General features: G+C 45.1%; 1 protein-coding gene and 1 pseudogene across 1 annotated transcript in view; both read left to right on the plus strand.

Annotated features, from left to right (window-relative positions):
* The window catches only part of SLC45A4 (solute carrier family 45 member 4), a 54,113-nt gene that overhangs the window by 24,245 nt on the left and 19,464 nt on the right, over positions 1-10,404 (plus strand). The window contains exons 5-6 of the mRNA XM_077493858.1: positions 2,542-2,641; positions 8,420-8,631. Of these exons, the coding sequence (XP_077349984.1) occupies positions 2,542-2,641; positions 8,420-8,631 (312 nt within the window). The remainder of the gene's footprint in view (positions 1-2,541; positions 2,642-8,419; positions 8,632-10,404) is intronic.
* LOC143999809 (U2 spliceosomal RNA) lies at positions 2,670-2,772 on the plus strand (annotated as a pseudogene).

The following is a 10,404-nucleotide window of genomic DNA, read 5'->3' on the forward strand; positions in this document are numbered from 1 at the left end:
GCTGTCATGATAAAAATCGCAGATCGCTGCCATTACTGGTAAAAAAAAAAATAATAATAATAAAGATGCCATAAATCTATCCCCTGTTTTGTAGACACTATAACTTTTGCGCAAACCAATCAATATACGCTTATTGTGATTACTTTTACCAAAAATATGTAGAAGAATACATATCGGCCTAAACTGAGGAAAAAAATGTTTTTTTTTCTATATTTTTGAGGGATATTTATTATAACAAAAATTAAAAAATAATGCGTTTTTTTTTTTTTTTTTCAAATTTGTCGCTCTTTTTTTGTTTATAGCGCAAAAAATAAAAAACGCAGAGGTGATCAAATACCACCAAAAGAAATCTCTATTTGTGGGGAAAAAGGGACATTAATTTTGTTTGGGTGTAACGTCGCACGGCCGCGCAATTGTCAGTTAAAGCGACACAGTGCCGAATCGCTAAAAGTGCTCTGGTCAGGAAGGGGGTAAAATCTTCTGGGGCTGAAGCGGTTAAATGCTGTCCATGTTGTGCCTGCAGCCACCACATGCTATTATGAAATGCTCACCTCTCTGTATCGGCCCCAATACAAAATCAAGGTCTAGCAAGCACCCTCCCTTGGCTATGTAATCCAATGCTGCAGGTATATGCTTGGGAATATAACAAAGGTATGTGGTCTGTGATCAGCACTGTTGGGAAAATCCAGGCTGTCTCTCAGGGTGGGCTGGGAACCCAAACGCTGCAAAAGAAGAGGGTAGTGGGAAAGAGAGGCACCAATCCACCAATAGTGTATTATGTTTTTATTGTGTAACAAAATGTAAATCCAATAAAAAGATGCACTCACAATCGTCCGTAAGGAACAAGCCCAGAGCAAACATCAGTGGTGAATCTGTGCGGGGCTGGAGCCTCCGACATGAAAGGTCTGCTACAGCGATCTATGGAGAGATCACCGCGAGCAGCTGGGAAGCAGAGGAGTTGTCGGATGCCTGTGACTAAGGAGCCAATCAGGAACGCGTTTCGGAGGCTAGGTATCGTCTCCTTTATCAGCATGAAATATGTATATTTACATTGGTCCAAGCTGGACCAAGGTAAACTATACAGCACAAAACCATACCTGTAGTTCAGCTTTAAAATGCCCCTAAAAAAAATAAAAGTCAGCAGCTACAAATACTGCAGCTGCTTACTTTTAATAATCGGACACTTACCTGTCCCAGGGTCCAGCGATCCGGGGGGAACGAAGCCCCCCCCTCGTTCCCCGCTACGCTCGCGGCGCCGTCATGCGTACTGTGGGCACCCGGCTGTGGCTTCACAGCCGGGCACCCACTGAGCATGCGCGAGCGGCGTGGGGCGCCGTGATACGCTGTACAGTCACCTGGGACACGTGACCGGTCCCAGGTGAATGTGCGGCGCGAGGGGAAGTGATGTCACCAGCCTGGGCAAGGAAGAAGGCAGACTACGAGGGTCCCCCTAGCAACAGGTATTTAGAGGTGATTAAAAAAATTTTGCCAATTATTTATTTTTATTTTTTTTAAGAATTTTAAGCAACTTTTTATTCTTTGGTGGCAACACCACTTTAAGTCAGAAGTTTTTTTTTTATCTTAATGCATTAAGGTGAAAAGTCTTCTGTGTGCAGCACCCCCCTCTGCCCCCCTAATACTTACCTGAGCCCCATCTATATCCAGAACTGTCCACGAGTCTCTCGACCGTCCTGCACTGTCCCTCCTGATTGGCTGAGACACAGCAGCAGCGCCACTGGCTCCCAATGCTGTCAATCAAATGCAATTAGCCAACCAGGAGAGAGAGGCGGTGGAACCAAAGCGCAGCTTCGTGTGTGAATGGATAAACGGAGCTGCATCTCAGCTCGGGTGCCCCCATAGCAAGCTGCTTGCTGTGGGGGCACTCAGCAGGAGGGAAGGGCCAGGAGCTACAGCCAGGGACCCGAGAAGAGGAGGATCAGGGCTGCTCTGTTTAAAACTAACTGCACAGAGCAGGTAAGTATAACATGTTTGTTATTTTAATAGAAAGAAAATCCTATCTTCCCTATCGCCAGGCAACACATAAGCAAGTGCCTTGGCTTTTGGTCACGTGACTATTCCAGGATGGAGCCTGTAGTAGCGTCTGCTTCTCACAACAATTCAACTCGTCTGTTATTCTTTATTTTATGTACCCCAGAAAGGCTTTTATCACCACCTTTCAGGATAACGGTCAAGTAAACTAGTCATTTTTTTATCGTTATTGGGCCAACTTCAATGCTCTGAGCATTTTTTATAGCAGGGCATTTATACTGGTGCGTTTGATGCTTTCTTCTGAGGATCTTTAGTGTATGGTCTGACTGGTTCTCCTCAGCCTTTCTTTCACTATCCTACTACCTGGCCAGGGCACTCCATGCAAATACACAGCTTGAATTCCATCCACTTTGTTGGAAAGCCCACCATACACTGTTAGCCGATTGATGCGCCTTCTGGTGAACGGAGTTTGGGATTCTTGTGCGGGATATGATAATTATCAATCTCAGTTGTGTTAATGAACTGACTTGACACTGATTGTTCTTCCTCTAGGCTCTCACCAACTCTACGGAACTCCACAACTACAACACCGGTGTGCAGATGGGCTGCTGGGGACTGGTCATATACGCTGCTACTGCTGCCGTCTGCTCAGGTAACTGGCTCTGCTCTACTTCGCTTCTATCGCTTCTTGGCCTTTTTGGCTAAGATCAAGTCTAGTATCTGTTGTTATCTGCTACTATCCTGACCTGACCATGGTTGGGTTGGTGCCAATGCAAATCTGCTGGAGTGATGGGGACCTGGAAGGTTAGTATCGGCAGGAACTCAAATCAGCGCCCCTGAACATAATTGGGGGCTGGTAGTGAGTTCTCCCCCTGAAAAAGCTGGAAGGGTCCATTACCTCCTAGTTTGAGCGGTCTACCTGGTCTGGCCACGGGCTGGGAAGACAGATGATCCGTGGTGTCTGTGCCCCCTGGGAGTTGTCACCGGAAGGTTGCTCTTAGTAACAGTTGGGTGTGGGACCCCCACTGTGTGAAAAAAAACTCACAGTCACCAAAGCTTTTAGGGCCTGGCCTTTTAGCTAAGTCCAGGGGCATTTTTGTTTACCCAGCCTCAGGGCCTAGGCCGGTGATAGCAAACCTTGGCATCCCAGATGTTTTGGAACTACATTTCCCATGATGCTCAACAACACTGCAGAATGTGTGAGCATCATGGGAAATGTAGTTCTAGGCCAATGCACAATTTGGGCACGGGTACTTTTTTATTTTTACTATTTGTCACTTTTACTTTTGTGTGTGTTTTTCACTGTATGAAGGATATGAGTCCTCGGGCTTACCCTGAAGTCCAGGGGGAGAATGTGTGGCCTTCTGCTTCCTTCCTCCCCTGCCTCTGGGGGGGTCTCTCTTCGGGAGAGCTCCCCTGACTTAGGGTGGCTTTCGGCTGTCCTAGAAGAACGGTGGTCTGCCAGGCCTTCTGGCTAGGCAGACCATGTTGAACCTATGTCCCCATCAGGAGCCTTGCACCCCAGGGGTCAGGGTACGAGTCCTACTCCTTCGGGGGGTGGACACCAGCACACCCTTGAATGCACTTTCTTGTGTGGTTTTTTTTTTGTACACTTACGGGTTTTTTCGTTATAGAATTTTTGCACCACCGCAGATCTAAGAAAAAAAACTGTCCTTACTCTACTGATGTCTGACAGCTTCTATTCTGAGAATACGTTTTTATTATGTAATCCATCTGTGAGGCTTCCATCCAAGCCCACATTGTAACATGTCTAGCCATGGAAGTGTACCTGCCTGTGCGCCTTATCAGTTCCCAGGCGCTCAGTGTGACATCAGAATTGAATCTACCAATAGTGTAAGATCCTGGTTTAGCGACCATAAACAGTTTTTGTATTTGTATGAAAGGATATTATATGTGTTTTAAATAAAGATTTACACTACTTTTTTATATTATACAGGATTTATATAGTACCCACAGCGCTTCTCAGTATAAAGGGAGACAGTACAGTTACAATACAATTTAAGACAAAATTATTAGGAGTAGGATCCTGCTCATCAGAGCGTACAATCTAAAGAGGGTGTGGGGGGCAAGTCATGCAAAAGGGTAATAAGTGTGAGGGGTGAGCTGGAAAGCAGCTACCAACAGCTCCTTGGAGTGTCTTTTCTTTGGAAAGTAGTGTAATAATATTGACCACCATTGATCTGAGCTAGCGAGCTTGTGAAGTTTCTCCCAAGGGCAGTATGCGCACATTTATCCTGAGCTCCTGCGTTGAAGATGACATGACTTTCCACATCATGAGAAGCGGTCATTCTATCAAGACAGATCTACTTGAATGAGCCTTGATATTTATTGTGAAGAACACCTGCTTTGGTCCAGTTCATATAAAATGTTCATTGTAAGCCCCTACGAAGGAGGTGTGATGAGCCATTAACAGGCATTGGTCATCCATGCGATATTTGTTATGATCTATAAAGACTTACTGGACTTGAAGTAACCTTGTGGCGCTATCATCTTTCTACCTAATGCTGACATTCTGAAGACTTCTCTAGTCCAGTGTTTATTAGCCTTTTATCGGTCAAGGCACCCTTTAAAATTATGGACAGTCTCAAGACACCCTTTACAATTATGGACAGTCTCAAAGCACCCCATTCTAAAATGTAAAAAACGATTCTAATAGTTGTACATAATGCGGCAGCATCGACACACGTAGGACACTCAACATTAGAGATGAATTATTCTTACAAAGCAAATACACTTTTGCACACTAGAACCGACTAGTATTCCAGTGTTTCTCTTCGCCCTCAGTTTCTCACCATCACTCTGCTAATGTGACCCCGGTGTTGACTGAGAGGGTCAAACAAGAATGCTATGCAGCGTGAAGAACACCTGCTTTGGTCCAGTTCATACATTCACATGTAAGCCCTGAAGAAGGAGGTGTGATGAGCCCCCAAAAGGCATTGGCCATCCATGCAATATTTATTATGATCAATAAAGGCTTACTGGAATTGAAGCAACCTTGTGGCGCTGTCATCTTTCTACCTAATGCTGACATTCTGAAGACTTCTCTAGTCCAGGGTTTCTTAAAATTTTATCGGTCAAAGCACCCTTTAAAATCACGGACAGTCTCAAGGCACCCTTTAAAATCATGGACAGTCTCAAGGCACCCTTTAAAATTATGGACAGTCTCCAGGCACCCTTTAAAATTATGGACAGTCTCAAGGCACCCTTTAAAATTATGGACAGTCTCAAGGCACCCTTTAAAATTATGGACAGTCTCAATGCACCCTTTAAAATCATGGACAGTCTCAAGGCACCCTTTAAAATTATGGACAGTCTCCAGGCACCCTTTAAAATTATGGACAGTCTCCAGGCACCCTTTAAAATTATGGACAGTCTCAAGGCACCCTTTAAAATTATGGACAGTCTCAAGGCACCCTTTAAAATTATGGACAGTCTCAAGGCACCCTTTAAAATTATGGACAGTCTCAATGCACCCTTTAAAATCATGGACAGTCTCAAGGCACCCTTTAAAATTATGGACAGTCTCCAGGCACCCTTTAAAATTATGGACAGTCTCAAGGCACCCTTTAAAATTATGGACAGTCTCAAGGCACCCTTTAAAATTATGGACAGTCTCAAGGCACCCTTTAAAATCGTGGACAGTCTCAAGGCATCCTTTAAAGTGGTTGTAAACCCTTACAACCACCTTTGACCTACAGGTAAGCCTAGATTAAGGCTTACCTGTAAGTCCAAGAAATATCTCGTAAACCTACATGGTTTAGGAGATATTTGCCGAAAGACAGGCACCGCTGTCTACGGGACATGCGCCGTAGACAGCGGCGCACTGAGCGCGACGCGGTCAACGGCGATATGCAGCGAGTGGCGGCTCCCGTGTGACAGCGGCGGAGCAGCGAGACCCATCGAGAAGATGGATGCTCCGGACTACAGGGGACAGCGGTGACATCGCTGGCTCCTGTGTCAGGTAAGTGACACATAATGGACTACTATGCAATGCATAGTAGTCCATTATGCTTTACCTTTGCAGGGAATCAAAGAGGAAGTAAACTCATCAGGGTTTACTTCCTCTTTAAAATCATGGACAGTCTCAAGGCACCCTTTAAAATTATGGACAGTCTCAAAGCACCCCATTCTAAAATGTAAAAAAAACATTCTAATAGTTTTACATAATGTGGCAGCATTGGCACACATAGGACACCCAACATTAGAGGTGAATTATTCTTACAAAGCAAATACACTTTTGCACACTAGAACCGACTAGTATTCCAGTGTTTCTCCTCGCCCTCAGTTTCTCACCATCACTCAACTAATGTGACCCCGGTGTTGACAGAGAGGGTCAAACAAGAATGCTATGCAGGCGATCAACATCCTTCTTTTCATTACTGATGACATCACTGGTTGTTAGAATGTCGGTGGCTGGAAGGTTGTAATGGTGCACAATGAAAACCTGCGGCTTTTTGTGACTAAAAAGCAGGCTTGATCCACCTGCTGACTTCGATGTCTAAAGCTTGCTGCTTCAACCTCCGCAACATCTCCAAGATACACCCTTCCTAACCAATGTCCCCACAAAGCTTCTAATCCACTCCCTGGACATCTCTCTCCTTGACTACTGCAACTCCCTACTCATTGTCTTACCTCTAAATAGACTATCCCCCCTTCAGTCCATCATGAATGCTGCTGCCAGGTTCATCCACCTTACAAACCGCTCAGCATCTTCTACCCCTCTCTGCCAATTCTTACATTGGCTACCACTCAACCAACAAATTAGTTTCTAGGTACTAACAGTAACTTACAAAGCCTTCCACAACTTGGCCCCCAGCTACATCTCTAACCTGGTCTAAAATACCAACCAAATCGTCCTTTTTGCTCCTCCCAAGACCTCCTGCCCTCTAGCTCCCTTGTCACCTCATCCCATGCTCTCCTCCAGAGCCTCTCCCATCCTCTGGAATGCTGTACCCCAATCTGTCCGACTTTCTCCTACTTTGTCCACTTTCAGACAATCCATGAAAACTCATCTCTTCAGGAAAGCCTATCTGCCCCCCTACAGTTATTACCTCCTTGTATCTCTTGATCCTTCCTCTTAGATTGTAAGCTCTTAACGAGCAGGGCCCTCTGATTCCTACTGTATTAAAGTATATTGTATTTGTACTGTCTACCCTCAAGTTATAAAGCACTGCGTAAACTGTCTGCACTATATAAATCCTGTATAATAATAATAATAATAATAAATTTGCATGCCCACCGTACCGGTTATACTTGCCTTACCAGTGCTCCATCATCAACAATCCTTCCTCTGTCACGTCTTGTGATGGTAAACAACGCCTCCAGGCATGGGGGAGCTTGTGATATGACCCAATATGTGTTTGGGGTCTAGCAGCCAATTGCTAGGCCTGAGCATTGACCGGAAGAGTGATGTTACCACTCCCTATAGTGAAGGAAGGAGCCGAGAGGGAGTGCAATATTACTAGTGCAGGGGACCTTTAGAAAAACACTGTCACTCATGCCACGTACACACGATCAGACTATCCGGCGGACCAGAGTCCGCCAGACAATCCGCCTGTGTGTGAAAGAAGTTTTGACTCAAAATTCGGCCGCCTGTGTGCAAGTCCGCCGGACTTTTGAAATGAACGGACTTGCCCACACACGGAGAAAAGTCTATTTATTTTGAACGCGGCTCCAGGTAGACGGGACTAGCAAAGGAGGTCAATGTCGCCGCCTCCATCGGTGACATTGACACCTCGCTAGCCTCGTCACCTGGTATGGACTTAAAGGGGAAGCCCTACGCCAAAAAAATGGCATGGGGGTCCTCCCCAAGTCCATATCAGACCCTTATCCGAGCACGCAGCCCGGTCGGTCAGGAAAGGGGGTAGGGACGAGCCGTGTGCCCTCAACATGGGGGGTGCACCTTGTCCCCATGTTGATGAGGACAAGGGCCTCTTCCCAACAACCCTGGCCCGTTGGTTGTCATGGTCTGCGGGCGGGGGGCTTATCGGAATCCGGGAGCCCCCTTTTAATAAGGGGCCCTCAGATACCGCCCCCCCCCGTCCTAAGTGAATGAGTATTGGGGTACCATGTACCCCTACCCATTCACCTGGTGAAAAAAAGTGTAAAGAAAAAAACACAACACGTTTTTAAAATAATTTATTGGACAGCTCCGGTGCTCTTCCGTCTTGGGGGGGTCTTCTCGCTCGTTCGAAAAGTCCGGCGGACCTCCGCTACAAAGTCCGGCGGTTTGTCCACCAGACTAAGTCCGCAGGATAGTCCGATCGTGTGTACGCGGCATGAATGGGAGAGTGTCTCTTTGAACCAGCTTCAAAATACATGTTCCAGTATGTGTACAAGCCACGCAGCATTGTCGCAGTGCCTCTGCAAGTATGATTCCTGACACGCTGTTTACCTGTGCTCTTTGCAGCCTTGTTACAGAAGTACCTGGATAACTATGACCTCAGCATCAGAATCATCTACATCCTAGGAACGCTTGGCTTCACCATTGGCACAACGGTGATGTTCATCTTCCCCAATGTCTACGTCTCTATGATTATGATCAGCACCATGGGGATAGTGTCGATGAGTATTTCATACTGCCCGTATGCCCTGCTGGGACAGTACCACGAAATGAAAGAGGTAAGTGGCCTTTCTCAGTTCCTTAGTAAAGTTTTCAAAGGATGGGAACCCCATACCAGCTTGTATAGTCCTTTAGAAGATTGAATAGTGAGGGAAAAATAGACTTTGACGGCATGTATAAAAAAATAGAAAATATTTTAATAGATAACATAAATTCCAGACATACAGTACACATTTATAACACAAAACATAAACATTTGCCTAGGAAGTAACTGAAAAAATGTGAAAGAAAAAAGTTTAAAACAAGTAAATATTATATACTTTCTTATCTATTTACTATGCTAGCAACTTGAAGATTAAAAATAATCAATGTCGATTGGGAGAGTGAAGTTTCACTTTAAATGCTTAAGGACCACCTCACGATATACGTCGGCAGAATGGCACGGCTGGGCACAATCACGTGCCTGTACGTTCCCTTTAAGTGCCCAGCCGACTGGTCCTGAGCTCCATGGCTGCGGGACCCGCGGACCTGATCGCCGCCGGGTCACAGAACTGAAGAATGGGGAGAGGTAAGTGTAAACAAACCTCTCCTCGTGCTTCCTACTGAGGCTGTCACTGATCGTCTGTTTCCCTGTTATAGGGAAAGACGATCAGTGACGTCAGACGCCAAGCCACGCCCCCCCTACAGTTAAAAAAACACACACTTAACTCCTACACTGCCCCCTAGTGGTTAACCCCTTCACTGCCAGTGACATTTTTTTACAGTAATCAGTCCATTTTTAATTGCACTGATTGCTGTATTCATGCCAATGGTTCCAAAAATGTGTCAAAATTGTCCGACCTGTCCTCCATAATGTCGCAGTCACAATAAAAATCGCTGATCGCTGCCATTACTAGTAAAAAAAAAAAATTATTAATAAAAATACCATATAACTATCTCCTATTTTGCAGAAGCTATAACTTTTGCGCAAACCAATTAATAAACGCTTATTGTGATTTTTTTTTTACCAAAAATATGTAGAAGAATACTTATCGGCCTAAACTGAGGAAAAAAAAAGTTTTTTTTATATATTTTTGGGGGATATTTATTATAGCAAAAAGTAAAAAATATTGCATTTTTTTCGAAATCGTTGTTCTATTTTTGTTTATAGCGCAAAAAATAAAAACCACAGAGGTGATCAAATACCACCAAAGGAAAGCTCTATTTGTGGGAAAAAAAGGACGCCCATTTTGTTTGGGAGCAACGCCGCACAACCGCGCAATTGTCAGTTAAAGCGACGCAGTGCCGAATCGCAAAAAAGGGGCTTGGTCCTTTAGCTGGAAAATGGTCCGGGGCTTAAGTGGTTAAGGAAAGCTTTAAATTGTGGAATCTGTGCCCAAAAAAGGCAGGCAGAGAACAAAGGACTTGTCACCGGCAGTGTCTGTAGTCCTTGCAGCTGATCTTTTTTCCATTATTGATGTGCCATGCCTTCTTACATGCAATGTGGAGGCAGCCATCTTAGTAGAGCAGTAGGGCTTTGCTTCCTCATGATCTGGTGGGGGACTATTCATGAACCAGCGGGTGAAGTATAGAAAGCACAGAAATTAATTTGGCAGAAGCAGGGAGATCCTTGCACTGCAGGTGCTAAGGTACAGCGTCCTTTCCAGCAAGCAGCACAGTAGTGAGATCACCAAATTCACCAAATCTCACTCCAAGTCTGGCGAGACTATCAGAGGCAGCATTGCCATAATCAGATCTCACACTGCAGATACGGTATACAGCTATGAAATTTTAAGGCACACGAGTGCCGAGGCACAGAGTGTGCTGCTATTTTTCAAGAGGGATTTAAGGTG

Source organism: Lithobates pipiens, unplaced genomic scaffold, assembly GCF_037356315.1.
Source record: "Lithobates pipiens isolate NorthernLeopardFrog02 unplaced genomic scaffold, aLitPip1_a1.2 Scaffold_19, whole genome shotgun sequence".
Lineage (NCBI taxonomy): Eukaryota > Metazoa > Chordata > Amphibia > Anura > Ranidae > Lithobates > Lithobates pipiens.